Source organism: Canis lupus, chromosome 11 (genome assembly GCF_011100685.1).
Source record: "Canis lupus familiaris isolate Mischka breed German Shepherd chromosome 11, alternate assembly UU_Cfam_GSD_1.0, whole genome shotgun sequence".
NCBI classification, from domain to species: domain Eukaryota; kingdom Metazoa; phylum Chordata; class Mammalia; order Carnivora; family Canidae; genus Canis; species Canis lupus.
The window spans coordinates 51,699,074-51,714,535 of record NC_049232.1 but is presented as its reverse complement, the minus strand read 5'-3'; the positions used below and the strand labels follow the sequence as shown (position 1 = coordinate 51,714,535).

The following is a 15,462-nucleotide window of genomic DNA, read 5'->3' as shown; positions in this document are numbered from 1 at the left end:
AGAAGTGGGTTCCTCACAGGGAGCCCGATGTGGGAGTCAATCCCGGACCCCAGGATCACGCCATGAGCCAAAGGCAGATGCCCAACTACTGAGCCACTCAGGCATCCCTATAACTAGGTTTTTAAGTGTCTTCAGAGCAGGCAGATAACACAACTCAATGTCTTTGTGCCTTTGATATTGCCCACTTTAGTGATGAACACAGATTGAGTGCTCACCATACCTGTCTGGTGATGGACAGGGTGCTGGAGGAGGGACCAAATAGTACTTTCAGATTTTGAGCTAAAGAATTTTGGAGGTGTGGGACCACTATCATCAGGGCAAGAACTTATGGAAATTCAGAAGTCCTAAGGTACTGGAGCCATCTCACAATGTCGACATGGGCCATGAAGTTAACATTAATATGTGAATCAGTGGACATAGGTGTGGTGGGTAACTGAGGTTGAAAAGGAAAAAGCTTGCCCTGGGATGCCTGGGTGGTTCAGTGGCTGAGCATCTGCCTTTGACTCAGGGCATGATCCTGGGGTCTGGGGTCCCAGGTCTCAGGATCACACCCTGGGCTGAAGGCACCACTAAGCCACTGAGCCACCCAGGCTGCCCCAGAAAGCTATTTTAAAAGACAGCAGCTGTATCCTTTCCTTGACATATCAGACATGACCCTTTTCTTGAACCTCTTAATACTGACCACCAATTGCTTATGACATCAAAATCCTCACTTTCTAACACTTAACAAGATAATGCATGTTCATGGAGTTCCTCTGACCTAACCATTCTCTCTCTTATAGGGTGTACATAAAGACTAACATATCTAAGGATAGATGCCAGACTGTTGTCTAAAGGAGAGAGTTAAGCCATCACGTTATAGGGAACAGAGCATGAAAGAGTATATGCTGCCATGACCTTGGCACCTCTAGGGCCCAGGCTCTGCAACTCGTACAGACAATCAGACATCCTCATCTGAGCACTGAATCACATGAGCTTCTCCTAGACAAATAAAGGCCTCTGATGCTCTGCATGCCTTTGGAAATAGGAGAGCTTTGTGATGTAGTCTGGTGATCTGGTTCCATCTCCTGTGAGGCAGAGATGACAGGGTCTAGAATTTGGAGGCATTAGGTTCCAAGTCCCTGAAAGCCTAGGAAGAGAGATGGCTAATGAGGCTTAGATTATGTTGAGCCCTACCTTTCTTCTGTGGGATGTTGGCTATCCCTTATACACTTATGGCTCCATCATTATTATTGCATTAATTATTTGGCAAGTGAAAAAGAGCCACCAAGAATTAAGGTTGGGACCTAAAAGGAGCTGTTGCCGGGTAGGGAACACACAATGATCACGACTGAACTGATTAAGCCTCAAACAAGATTTTATTCCCTTAATTTCTCCTGTTACCCTTACCCTTACTTTTTTTTTTATGGGGGTTTCTTCATGGATCTCAGAATAGCTCCAATTTTGGGTTTACTACCGGTTTGGGAGACATTCAGGACCTTGGATAGCTAAAATCCCTTGGTACTAGACCCCTTATCCTTTAATCTATTCCTCTTTTCTCCTGTCTCATTCTGATCTCCCACAGAACATGTTCAGGGAATGGGGGTAGAGGTATGGTGTATAGGAGAGCCTCAAAATGAATTAATAATAAGAGAAGGGAAATGATGGGTGAAAAGACATAAGGTAAAGAAAAGAATGGTAGGAAAGTATATAAAATTGGAATATAGAAGTTTGGGAAATACTTAATTACTTTGTCTCATTTTAGACGCAAAAAGTAAAAGGTGCCCTGGCTTAACTCTAACTATTTTGTTTTCAAGTGTCACCGGAGAGTCAGACAAAGGGCTAAAGATAAAACATCAAGAGGTAAAGTCCTAGTTTCTCCTCAGACTCCCCTCACTATGGGCAAGATTCCCCTGATTCCTGTCCCTCCTATGAACCTGGGAGCCAGTAACCAGGTGCTCTAACCACTGAAGGCTCCAATTGCCTCAGTTGACAATTTCTCCCAGAACACGTTCTTGGGTGGGAAATCAGAGCCTGGGAATGTTCCAAAATTCTCTACCTTACACCTGCCCTTGAGAATGAAAAATATAGGACAGAAGCCCTCAGCTGTGTCATTTACTAGTTTTATGACCCTGTGGAAATGACTTCATCTCTCAGTCTGTGATCCATGAAATGGGCATCTCATGATCCTGCCTCACTCCCACTGTGGCTGTGATGATCAAATGAAATGAGGTCTAGGACAGCATGTTGCAGTGGGTTAAGTTGTAATGCATATGTGCCATAGAGCATTGATTGTTGTGCTTTTCAGCCTCCTCTTACTTAAAGGCCTTTAGCTTCCTATAGGAGGTCCCTGCATCCTCTCATTCCTTCTAACACTGTCTCTTGGTTTCTCAGGCAAGAGACTGTCCCGAGAAGCTGATAAGCCGTGGCAGCTGCTCTCTGTCATGAGAAGGTGATCACTTGCTCTTTGTATTCTCCAAATCCCCAGCCTGGCCTGGGACGATTTCTCTGGTTGGCCTGTGGCAGGGACCAAGAGAGGAAAAATGTCCCAGAGGGAGTCAGACAGTGGATGCTGAGCACTGATTGAGAGAGTTGCCAGGGCAGAGGGGGATCAGGTGTCTCAGGACAGGGAGTCTCCCGATTTTGCTCTAGGCTAGGTTCACAGTGGTCCTGAAAGTCAGGATTTTGCTAGTATGTAATTCATTGAAGACTCTACATGAGTTTGCACTCAGCCACAAGACAAGTTATCCAGTCAAGAGAATAGATAAATGCATATATAAATAAATCACCATTGTCCTATTCCTGTTGCAACCATTCAAGGGCAGACCCATAGAACCTGCTGACATTACTTCCATGGTTTTGTCTTCAGGGAGGCCAATTCCTGGGACAGCCCTCAGAAAGGAGTCCGTCATCTTATCCTCTTCCTAAAATCTCTAAGGAAGGGAATTGGCTCTCAAGAGATACTATGTACAGGAACTGGGACACCCCATAGTCCCCACAATGCAGAGTTCCCACAAAGACCATATTTTCCACAGCTTAGAAATACTGAATGCCAGGCTGTGGCCTTCTTAGCTCCAGAAGAGACTGACCGCAGGTTCCCCCTGGTAATGTTCCTGGTGCTGCCCCTCAGCCAACCATTGGCTCCCCACATCTGCCTGGTTCCCTTCTCCTGGTGTAGCTTCTCAACACAGACCAACAGTAAATGCACCCCACCTCCCAGTGTCTCTCATGGCCTGTGGTTCCATCATTGTCTGAGACCTTGCCTAACAAGCTCCAGCCCTCAGTCCAACCCAGCCCAACATAACTCGCCAATGGCATTTTCCTAGGAAGAAAAGGAGATGGGTAAATGCCCTGGGATTCCAGGACTAGGGGAAGGTGGGCCAAATCTCTAGGTCACACGCATTCAGAGAGGCAGGTGTCAGTCCATCAGTAACGGTTGCCGTCTTCCCTTCCTAGCCAGGGCTGGCTTCCTAAGGAGGGAAGTGTGCGGCGGCTCCTGTGTGCAGATCCTTCCTGCCCCATCTGCAATGCTGTGGCTCTGGAGATTCAGCAGTTGCTGTCAGGTGAGAAAACCCTGACCTCTCCCTCTTCATCGGGGCCATCGCAGGGCTCCTCTTGTCTCTCTTTGGAGCAGAGTCAGGGTTCCCTGCACTCCAAAGCTCTTTCACTTCCATCTGTAACCCCTACAAAGTCACAATTAACAGATCAGAAATGCTTAACACAGTCAGCTGCCCAGTCGACCAGTGTCAGCATCCAAGATATCCAAGGTGAATGCCTCCAGCGAAGGAAGGGATATCAAGTGCCAGATGTGTCCAGGGATACAGGAGCTCTGTCTTCTTCAAGTGAGGAGACTAGGACTCCTGTGAATCAGCAGGACAAGAGGAAGAGCTACCCTGTATGTGTGCTGGAGAAACAAGGTCAGCTGCCCTTGAATATCTGATTCTCTTTCTTTCCCTGATTTCAGAGCTCATGAAGCTAAAATACCCTGTTGCCTTGCATGTTCCTATTTCCCCAATGCCCTGAGGTATCTAAGTACATGTATATAAATGCATGCATTTCTATACCTGAGGGGGCTGCTAAGATCTTTAGAAGAGTTCCTATAGCAGCTTATAACACATAGTCCAAATGTTTTCCAAGCCTGGAAAAACAACCATTTCGTTCATCATAATGTCACCTCTAAGGTCTCGCTTGAAAATATAGGCTATCTTTCTGACCTGGGTTCATGATTGAGCCACTCTACCCAAACTTTCTGAGTTATAGAAAGATCCACTATGAACCCAGAGCAAGTACCACTGCAAGTAAATAGCAAACTTCATGGCTCTAGCTCTACCCTCTACTACACTTCAGTTTCTAAGTGGTCTCCATCCATTGACCAGAGGATCCACTGAGGCCTCAATGTGCTATCTACAGCAGAAACCTAGCTATGTTTCTATGGTTCCTATTTTCTGCACAATGAGTCCTGGTCTGCCAATAAAGATCTCTCCACAAAAGGGGAGCCCCAGTCCCTTTTTGTTCAATAACTACTTTGTAATCTCTGTCTAAAATTTCCTCCACTTAAGTTAGCCCCACCTTCTCCCACATTCTCAAATTTGGGCTTCTCCATTTGATTAACAATAAACCCATATCAATATCTCATTTCCTTCTCTGGCCAAGTGTGAAGCCTTAGAGTGGCACCAGGGGAAAGGCAGTCACATTTTCAGTGGAACTTCTCAGCTGTTGCCCAGAAATCTCTGTAGAGGCAGAGAACCATATAAAATAAGCCCTGAGACATGTTTCTTCCTGTCCCCAGGGACCTGTTAGGAGAAGCCCATTTCAGTCTTCAAGAGAGAGGTGGTATTTCCCTGGAACATACCCAGAGCTGCTAGAGTTCTACTTTCAGAAGCAGTTGATTTAGCAAGTTGATTAATTATTGTGAGAGCCTGTCCCAGAAGATATATCAGTCCAAAGAGTTGCACCTGTCCCCTGCTTACCAGCAGCCCCTGCCCAAGAGCAGCACCCTGGCCAGTATGAGTATCCCCTAGCTTGCAGACCTAAAGGCCAGTGGGGATATCGACCTGTTATGATTCATCGTGGCAGTAGGGCTGGTCTACAGTTGCTTGCCCAGGCTACTGCAATGTTGCAGAGCTACAGTGACTACAAGCATGGGAAGATGTGCTAGGGCATTTGTTCCTGCCCACATTTGCAGCTGTTAGGACTACAAATCATTAGGTCTGCAGCATTCCAAGGGCCTTGACAGGAATTTGGTTCCCTCGTGCTCAGAAAGTAAGTCCCTAGACATGGAGGTGGCTATTAGCCCCTACATGGATCATAAAGCAACATCCTCAGTATTGATAGGCCTTGACAGAAGTAACAAGCTTCACTTGATGCTGTCACTGATCATCTTGACCAGCATCTGCCCGGGTATGCTCTCAAGGAGCCACTGAAAAACTGGAGACGAGTTTTGGCCTTACTGTCAGGCCTTCCAGCTTTTTATTATGTGGCTTTCTCCAAGGCCATGGCCCTGTCAATAACTAGCCAATCTCCAATCACAAAAGTGTGCCTGGGTCTTTTGGGGGCCCAGTAAAACCTATGGCTCAATATCATCTAAACACCAATGTGAAAGTCCTGCCGCAGGCTTTCAATATGCCAGTGAGACTTGTGCAGATAGTGGGCAAGCATTCCAGACTGAAGTACACTTGAATGGAGATGGTGCCTCTAGAGAGCCAGACATCCTGCAGTCCCCTCATCACTCAAGATACCTATCTTGGCCAAACTGAATTTTTACCTGAAAAAGAAATTCCTGGAGATACATTTGGGAAGTCTTATAAAGATAAAGGAGTCCAGGAACAAACTATGGTTGTCCCAAGGAGTATCTGTACCTAGGACTCCTTCAGAATCTAAACACCTGGGGAAAATATTGCTCCAGAATCTCCACCATCCCACCAGATATCATCCCATGTGTTCTAGAATGCTCCACCTTAGAGAATAGCTTGCAGGTAAATTGAGGCAGTGAGGAGAACATAAAGCAAGCTAGTCCTCATGGTTCTTCCCACTGGGCCTCCAAGATCTCACAACCCCCTGGGGAAACAACAGGGGCCCAGGTGCTTTGTATTAAGCTGCAGGCCAGTGTGTACAAGCTGAGCCTGGAGAAGCCCTGGATCCCTTAGCCCCTGCAAAGGTAAGGACAACTCCCTGCCCCAGCAGAGAAAATAGAGGACTCTGGGAAACTTAACGTAGCAGAGAATCATAGACAAGGGGGTGCAGGTTTGAGGCTGTCTCCAGCCAGAGAGAACATATACTCTGCTGTGGTTCAGGGGCCAGAAGGGACTTTTATAAATAGAACCCTCAGAGCCCTTGACTTCCCAAATGTCTCTAGGATCAGGGATCCCTGGGTGGCTCAGCGGTTTAGCACCTGCCTTTGGCCCAGGGTGCGATCCTGGAGTCCCAGGATCGAGTCCCGCGTCGAGCTTCCGGCATGGAGCCTGCTTCTCCTTCTGCCTGTGTCTCTGCCTCTCTCTCTCTTTCTCTCTCTCTCTCTCTCTATCATGAATAAATAAATCTTTAAAAAAAAAAGATTCCTCAAAACCAAATGTCTCTAGGATCTTTCTCAAATAGAATTTGAGTTAGGTTAAGATGGTTGCCTTGAGTGAGTTGGAACTAGCAAGGATCTGTCTGGATCTGCAGAGCCACCATTTCCATCCTCTCAGGTGACAAGATCCTTCGCAGCCCTTCACCAGTTTCTCCCTTACATTGAGTTCCTAGAGTATCCCCTAGATTCCTTGGGTCAAAATGCCAGATGAGAATGGTCTGTAAGGCTGTTAATCTGAATGACCTCACCCAAACAAGGATTCCTCAGAATGCCAAAACTGGAGTCACCAGAGCTTAATGGACCAGACCTTACATGACCAGCTTACTGGGCCATTATTAGCTGGGCTAAATTTTGTAAGTCCAGCATTTAAAGTGACCATGTTCTTGAGATCCAAAATTTACAGGGCCTAAATTCATAGAGTCACACTTTCTAGGGTAAGACCTGCAGGGTCTAGTAAAAGCAGTCCATATTCACAAGCCCATATTCATCCCATTCTTCCAGAAGCTGCAGAAGGTGGCTTGGGAAATAAGATGAAGCACTTTCCACACTGGATTAACCCCGAGGTGAAAGGTCAAAGGCATAAAGAATCCATTCTCCTCTCTAAGGATGAGACAGTGCCCAAAACCATGACAAAAAAGGTTGAGAAGAGTCCACCCCTCACCAAACACCCTGTGAGAGGAGCCAAGTTGGAGAATAAAACAGAGGAGGAGAGCATGACCTTCTTTGATGCTCCTCAGTCTCTAGACAATGAACTCAAGCAACAATCCCTTCAGTCCAGACATTCCTGGTTGCTGTGCCTTCCTCATAACAGCTCCAAGCACTGTCCTCAGCTGACTTGTGCCACTCAACCAGAAAATCCACCCCAGGTCTCAGCTCTCCTCTCAGCAGAAGGCACTGGTCTACACAAAGAAAAAACGCAGTGCAGGAAAAAGGAGTTCCTAGTTTCCTCTGCATCCCCATGAAAAAGGCTGTCATCATCATTTCCATTAAAGTCCAGGTGAGGCAGGACCCTCTCCAAATATACTCTTTGCCTCTGAGCAAAGAACCACCTGTTTGTGCCTCCTTATTTTCAAGGTTATATGTGATGGAGAGAGTAGAGAAGGTAAATAATACTTCCCATATGCTATAGGAGCTTAAACTCATATTTCAAATAGGTCAGCATTCCACACAACTCTTTCAGCCCTACCCTGGACCTTGGAGAGGGGGGCTTGAGCAAAGAAGGAAGACCGCTGCCCAAAGTGCACTGAAGGTGCACCAGGCTTGAATTCTATTATGTCTTCCCATGGCATCTATGGGCCCTAGAGGAACAATGTAGGCATAATCATAGTATAAGAAGTAGCGGCCAGTACATTTTTGGTCCATGGGAACAATTTACCAATAGCTTCTATGTATGCCAGCAGTCTGAAGGGAAGTTTTTAGGTGAGTGTCACAGTTGTTCCATCCTTGGTAATCATAAAAGCACACAGATAATATGACATGTGTCAGAAGCATATGAGAGAATCTCGCCTCTCTGCAATGTGTTGTTATTGATTAGATCTTAAAAAGGGCTAACCCATCTGGGATTTTCGCGTGGCCTATTGCCAGTTTGACACCCGTTGCCTTTCAGTTGCATGGGATAAATGTCTCCTAGAATGAAGATCAGTTGAAGAGAAGGTTCCCAAAAGATCACAATAAAAATGTCCTTGACATGAGTCTTAGATGCAACATTTCAAATTTTCAACTACTTACTATGTTCCAGATACTATGCCAGAAAACATGAGGTGAACACAACAGTGAACAACACACAGGCCTTCCTCCATTGAGCTTATGGAATTATGGAGTAGACAGTCAAGTAAAAAGTCACTAAAAGCAGTGTGATAAGGACTGATTAGAGGAAGTAGGTGAAAATACACAGGATGGTACTTAACCTAATTTGGCAGGGGGAAGGGGTTCAGTAGAAGTTTTCCTAGAAGAGGTGATATGTAGACTGAATTTCAAAGGATAAGAAGTTAGTCAGGAGGGAAGTAGGGAGTCTCTGGGCTTCCCCAGGCTGAGAGTAAAATGTACAAATGTATGGTGTCAAACAAATGGGCATACCATGGAAAGAACAGTAACTTGCTGGAGAAGTACCTATAATAATCAAAAGCACATTAAGATGTTTGCGGGATCAGAATGAGAATGCCAAGATAGAGAATGGATGGTATTCACTCATGCATTTTTCATTCCTTCAACTAATACTGTGCATCTACTATTTGCCACACACTTGTATAGGCACTGAGTATACAGCAATGAACAAAAGAGGAAAAAATTATCTGCCTTTAATGAGCTTACATTGATGGTACTAGAGAGGAAGATGAAAGAAGCATAAGTAAAAAAACATATAGTATGTAGAAGATGACCAAATATATAAGAGGTAAGAAGTTTGGGGAAGACTTAGGTGGGTGCAGTTTTAAATAGGGAGTTCAAAAATAAATAAGTAGGTAGATAGAGAGTTCAGGGCAGGCCTCACTAAAAATTATGGAGTTGGGGGCACCTGGGTGGTTCAGTCAATTAAGCATCTGTCTTCAGCTCAGTTTATGATCTCAGGGTCCTGATACCAAGGCCTGTGTCGGGCTCCCTGCTCAGCAGGGAGTCTGCTTCTACCTCTGTGCTCTCTCTCACTATCTCTGTCGCTATCTCCGTCCTCCTCTCAAATAAGTAAATAACATCTTTTATTTAAATGTGGGCATGGACTAGAGAGATGAGAGAGTAAATCACATGGATAACTGAGGAAATTTCATGTCAGAAACATAAACTTTCTGGAGGCTGGAGCATGCCTGAGCTATTCCAAGGAAGAAGGACAGTGAGCCTGAAGCAGAGTAATCATTAAGGGGGAGATTAATGGAGGACAAAGAGCAGTAAAGGGGCTAAATGAGGTAAGGCCTAGAAGGTCATTGCAAAGACACTGAATTGACTTTTTGAGGAAATGGAAGTTGCTGTTAGAGCGTCTTCTTAGATCTGCTTTCTGTTTTAAAGGATCACTTAGGCTGAGTTGCTAACAGCAGTATTGGAGGTAAAGACTTGGGTAGAATCATTAGTTATGAGATTAGTTATGAGATTATTCCAGTAATAGTAGCAGCAGAGACTAGAAGTGTTTAGATGCTGGACATTTTGAAGTAGAGACAAAAGGATACTGATATCCATTTACTGATAGGTTGGATGTGGACAGTTAGAAAACATTTAAAAATCAAAGATAACACCAATGTTTGTGGCCTAAACTTCTGGCAACATGGAGTTATCTATACTGATATGAGAAATATTAGGACTGCAGTGGGTGATAAGTGTGATTGGGTAGGACTGGTAATCAGGAGTTCATTTTTATACAGAGATAGATATTGGGCATTCAAGTGTATATAAAACTTAAACAATTGGAGCATATGACCCTGGGGTTCATGGTAGGGCCCAGGCTTTAGGCAGACAAATAGACAACTAAATAAATAGATATACATAGGTAGTGATGATGATGATGGTGAAGGGGAAGATAGATAGATAGATAGATAGATAGATAGATAGATAGATAGATGTATTTAAAACCATGAACTATGAGACTAGGCCAAGGGAGAGAAAAATTATTACATGGGTGTGATGAGTGCTATAGTATGTGGGGTCCTGCCCCAGGAGGAAGTACTCAGAGGATGAGGAGGACCCTGGGGTCATGTAAAGGTATTACAACAAAAATGACCTTGAAAGACATCTTATATTGAATTGTTAAAATATTTGAGTACTTACTGTCTTCCAGGAGCTATGATAGACATAACAGTCGCCAAGACACAGCCTTGCCTCTATGCCAATCATGATCTCATGGGTAGATCAAATTGCCTAATGAAAATAAACACATGGATATCCAATATTGATCTCAAAAGTGAACTCCTGATTCCCTGTCCTCCTCCCCTCTATCACAGAATCACACATAGCTGACCTAGCAGAAAGACAGAGGCTGCCCTGGATGGAAGGTATGGATCTCTGTTTGGACACCTTCTATTTCTCAGAAGGTGAAACCTCTGTATTCCCACCTTCTGACCTAGCTCACAGGAGGCAAGAGCTAAAGGAAGTAAAGTGCTGTAGTCTCCCTATGAGACATATGTGGTATGGGGGACTATGGGATACTCCTGCCCCACTAATTTGTAAGGAAATCCAGAATGACTCAACATCCCCTCAATCAAGAGGTGGTGGTAGGACTCTCTTCCACTGATAGAACCCAATGTGTCCATTGCTAGCAGGATGAAAAAAAAAAAAAAAAGCCAGTATGGGAAGAAGCATGAATGTGTCCCTCCTCTGAATGGTGATTCTGTGCCTAAGGGATGGGGGTCCAGCCCCTGTTGTAGCCCTCAAGGTGAGGAGGCACAAGGCCCAAGCCTGCTGAGCCAACACCCTCCAGGTGTTTTCCTAAAGCATCCCCAGAGATCACTGGAGGTCTTGTGACAGGCACATCCTCCCTTGCCTAGTGGGAATTGGGCAGAGAGCCATGCAGGAAGATGCCCAGGAGAAAGAATGTCCCTCAGAAGGGTCACAGCAGCATCAGGTGAAAAGCCAAGGTTAATGTGCACACATCCTGGCTTAGGTGGAACAGGTCCTTCCCATGGTCCCCTACAGGTCCCCACCCTCTACCAGTAGTTTTCTATAATGGAAATTTCAGGCAGCTGACCACAATTGCTAGACTTTTGTCCCTGCTCATTCCACTCTGGCAGGGAGATCATAGAACATTCCGAGCACAGGAGTGAGTGTGTGAGACTTCATCTCCTTGCTCGTGGTGCAATTCTGTTATGCCAGCCTCTTGCCAGCAAGGGACCAGGATTCCATGAACATGACTTGAAACTCCCTACCCTACTCCAATTCCCAACCTGTTGGAGACACTTAGATCATGGGCTCAGATATTTTTGATTGTCGGCTCAAAATTCTAGTCTCTCTACTCTGTAAGTCTTTGGGTAAAATATCCCCTACTCCTAAGTTCCCACATCCTCTGAATGTCATCCTCCTTTCCACAGCCTCATCTCTATTTTGGCCTAACTTCCCGTCACCAGCCTCAACTTGCCCCTCACTGTCCAGGCTGAATGCCTGGAAGGATGATAGTAATATGTGAACATAGTAGTGAAAAAAGCAAGTTACAAGAATAATCACATTACAGTCTCATTTTAAAAATATTAAATAGATTTTGGGCAGCCCCGGTGGCTCAGCGGTTTAAGTGTCTATTAATAGATGAATTCCTAAGGAAGATGCAGCATACACACACACATATATAATGGAATATTATGTGGCCATAAAAAGGATGAGATCATGCCATTTGAGACAATATGAATGGACCTAGAAGGTATTATGCTAAGTGAAATAAAGAAGAATAAAACAAATGCCATATGATTTCATCAATATTTGGAATTTTAAAAGTAAATTAAAAAAAAAAACAGAATCAGACCTATAAATACGGAGAACTGATGGTTTCCTAAGGGGAGGAGGTTGGGTTGTTGGGCAAACTGGATGAAGGGAGTGGGAAATAGAGTATAAAGAATACAAGGATATTATAATAGCAATGTATGTGGCCATATGGTAGCTACACTTGGGGTGAACATAGCATAAGCTTGTTGAATCACTATATTGTATAATGTAAACTAGTGTAACATTATATGTCAACTATATGCAAAAAAATTAATTAAAAAATCTTCTTTGCCCCTCCGCGCTGCGCTCTCATGCATACACACGCGCACACACACACTCTCATATAAATAAATCTTTAAAAAAAAGTAAGGGGGTGCTTGGATGGTGCAGTCGGTTAAGCTTCTGACTCTTGGTTTAGTTAGGCTCAGGTTATGATTTCAGGGTGGTGAGATCAAGCCCTGGGTCAGGTTCTGTGCTCAGTGTGGAGTCTACTTGAGACTCTCTCCATCTGCACCCCCCCCCCACACCGTGCTCTCTCATGTACACTCTCTTTCCAAAATAAATATGTTAAAAAAACTAAGGGGGGAAGCCCCGGTGGCACAGTGGTTTAGCGCCACCTGCAGCCCAGGGCATGATCCTGGAGACCCTGGATCAAGTCCCACTTCGGGCTCTCTGCATGGAGCCTGCTTCTCCCTCTGCCTGTGTCTCTGCCTCTCTCTCTCTCTGCATCTCTATGAATAAATTCATAAAATCATAAAAAAATAAAATAAAAATTAAAAAACTAAAAGGTGCCTGGGTAGCTCAGTCTGTTGAGCCACCAACTCTTGGTTTTGGCTCAGGTCATGATCTCAGGGTCTTAGGATCAAGCCCTATGACAGGCTCCATTCTCAGTGTGGATACTCTCTCCCTCTGCCCATCCCTCTGCTTGCTCTCCCAAATAAATAAAATCTTTAAAAACAAACAAACAAACAGGGGTCCCTACAGGTGACTCAGTTGGTTAAGTGTCCGCCTTCAGCTCAGGTCATGATCCCAGAGTCCTGGGATTAAGCCCTATGTTGGCATCCCCACTATGTGGGAGGCCTACTTCTCCTCTCCCACTTCCTCTGCTTGCGCTTTCTCTCTCTCTCTCTCTCTCTCTCTCTCTGTGTCAAATAATTAAATAAAGTCTTTTAAAAAACTGGACACACAAACCTTCACTGTGGACCTTCCTCATGATCAATTATTATTTCCAAGGCCACACTTCCTCAGAAACCTTTTGTGGTAAGTCTTTCAATTTTTAATTTTATTTCTTTTTTTTTTTTTTTTTTTTTTTGAGAGACAGCATGAGTGAGTGTAAGTGGCAGAGGATCAGAAGGAGAGGAAGGGAGAGAGAATTTTAAGTAGGTTCTACACCCAGCACAGAGCCCAATGAAGGGCTCAATCTCACAACCCTGAGATTGTGACCTGAGCTGAAATCAAGACTTGGATGCTAACCGAACCACCCAGGCGCCCCATTAATTTTTTTTTTACTGTGACTCATAGCAAGAATTATAGCTTATGATGTGACCCTATAAATTTACACAGTTATAAACATGTGTTCATAGATCTAGAACTGAATCCAAAGTTTTGTGAAATAATCCTACTTTAACTACATGTGATGTATGCTGGTATTTTCTAACCTCTCTATCCTATTTCATTAAAATAGTCCTAATAGTGACTCTCTCAGATGATTTCATGACTTCCCAAAGAGTCTGGACCTACAATTTGAGAAACATAGCCTTAGGGTAATTTTACATTTTTGATTACAGAACTACATTTTTGTCTTGATTTAAAGATGATTACCCCTAAAAGACAAAAACAACATTGTGGAGTATAAGGTAAGCCTTCCCCTTGACTTCTGTGATGCAAGAACAGAATTCTCAATCTTGTCTTAAGAGTCTGTGTAATTGGAAGGTCTAACAGAGATGGACAGCTACTAATATACCTTTGGCTGAAAAAAACCCATATTCTATATGAGAAGCTGGCTGATCCTTTTTGACCTGTGAATATATATAAAAGAGTATTTAGTACAGCATTGTTCTTAGAGGTTTAAATGTGGAAACAACCTCAACAGGAATACAAAATCTAGAGCAATGATTCTTAAATGGTGAAGTGGGTGGATCCTGGGCAGGTGAGAGTTGTCTCTAATAAATTCCAGGAAGAGGAGGAGAAATGAATGGATTTAAAAAGCATATCAATTAGAATATACATATTTATATTTGGAGGACAAATATTACATGTTGCCCTCCCCCCCCTTTTTTTTGTAATGTAAACTACAAAACAGCAGAGGTTTATAGTATCTTTTTGGTTCTTGGGACGACACAGAAGATACCAGCTCTGTAAATAGTTTGGGGGAAGTCCCCTCCCAGAAATTATATCAGAAGTTTTTTATTTTTGTATCAGAAGTTTTAGGGAACACTCATAAGATTTAATGGAGTATAACTCAGCCATTAGAAATGACGAATACCCACCATTTACTTCGACGTGGATGGAACTGGAGGGTATTATGCTGAGTGAAGTAAGTCAATCGGAGAAGGACAGTCATTATATGGTTTCACTTATATGGGGAATATAAAAAATAGTGAAAGAGATTATAGGGGAAAGCAGAGAAAATGAGTGGGAAAAATCAGAGAGGGTGACAAAACATGAGAGACTCCTAACACTGGGAAGTGAACAAAGGGTAGTGGAAGGGAAGGTGGGTGGGGGGATGGGATGACTGGGTGATGGGCACTGAGGACGGCACTAGATGGGATGAGCACTGGGTGTTATACTATATGTTAGCAAATTGAACTCCAATAAAAAGATACATATAAAAATAAATAAAAAATAAAAAATTGAGAAACACTTATTCAAAGACCTAGAGTAAAATCAGTGGTAATTATTTGGTTTTTACATGCTTTTTCAGACAACATAATAAGAGTTATTGAACAAAGGCCAACCAATTAGGAGTATACTTTAAGTGAACTGACTCATTAATATTGTATCAGCAAATTAACTACAGGTGCCTCATAATACACTGTAGTCCTGCTACAACCATTATTCTCTATAAGGATAACAAGAATCACTGTTAAGCTATCTCAGTTATTAATCATGCCATTACAGTGGCTTTGGGAGACAGTCTTTAAAGGAATTTCAATGAATTAAACTGGACATCTATCGGTAAAAGAAACCAAAAAAATCCACCATTCCCCTCCACACCTCCCTCCCAGAAAAACACCCCAACACTTTCCAAACCTGACCACAGATTCGAAGAGCACTTCTGTTCTTTTTACCTGATATGGCTCCTTTCCTAGCCACATTTTCCCCTCCAAAGGCAAAAAATTTTAAATAAAACCTTAACAAGAAAATATCAGAATCCAAACAAGATCTCAAGTCATTTGAAATGATATAGCTTTGATTTTGAGAGTAAACTGTGAAGACACAACAGAACTAGGCTTAATGAATGAGGCCAAAGTTTTTAATGGTTAATGGAGAAGAGGATCAAACCTATATTCAAAATGCACCTTGGT

General features: G+C 43.5%; 1 protein-coding gene and 1 long non-coding RNA gene across 6 annotated transcripts in view; one reads left to right on the top strand and one right to left on the bottom strand.

The window, feature by feature from the left end:
* Positions 1 to 15,462, bottom strand: part of LOC119876816 — an 89,229-nt gene that overhangs the window by 29,587 nt on the left and 44,180 nt on the right. Inside the window, exon 2 of the long non-coding RNA XR_005366950.1 lies at positions 10,295 to 10,384. This is a non-coding gene — a long non-coding RNA (uncharacterized LOC119876816). The remainder of the gene's footprint in view (positions 1 to 10,294; positions 10,385 to 15,462) is intronic.
* LOC119875795 (protein FAM205C-like) lies at positions 1,086 to 7,595 on the top strand. Of its 5 annotated transcripts, XM_038552685.1 has the most exons (6): positions 1,089 to 1,306; positions 1,797 to 1,842; positions 2,374 to 2,431; positions 3,436 to 3,542; positions 3,684 to 3,896; positions 7,049 to 7,595. In XM_038552685.1, exons 1-6 carry the CDS (start codon positions 1,163 to 1,165, stop codon positions 7,507 to 7,509), a joined length of 1,029 nt encoding a protein of 342 aa, XP_038408613.1. In that variant the 5' UTR covers positions 1,089 to 1,162; the 3' UTR covers positions 7,510 to 7,595. The 5 variants fall into 5 exon arrangements, with proteins under 5 accessions (XP_038408615.1, XP_038408616.1, XP_038408613.1 ...); XM_038552687.1 differs by lacking the exon at positions 7,049 to 7,595 and adding an exon at positions 4,240 to 4,485 and having other exon boundaries at positions 1,086 to 1,306; positions 3,436 to 3,896; XM_038552688.1 differs by lacking the exon at positions 3,684 to 3,896 and having other exon boundaries at positions 1,088 to 1,306.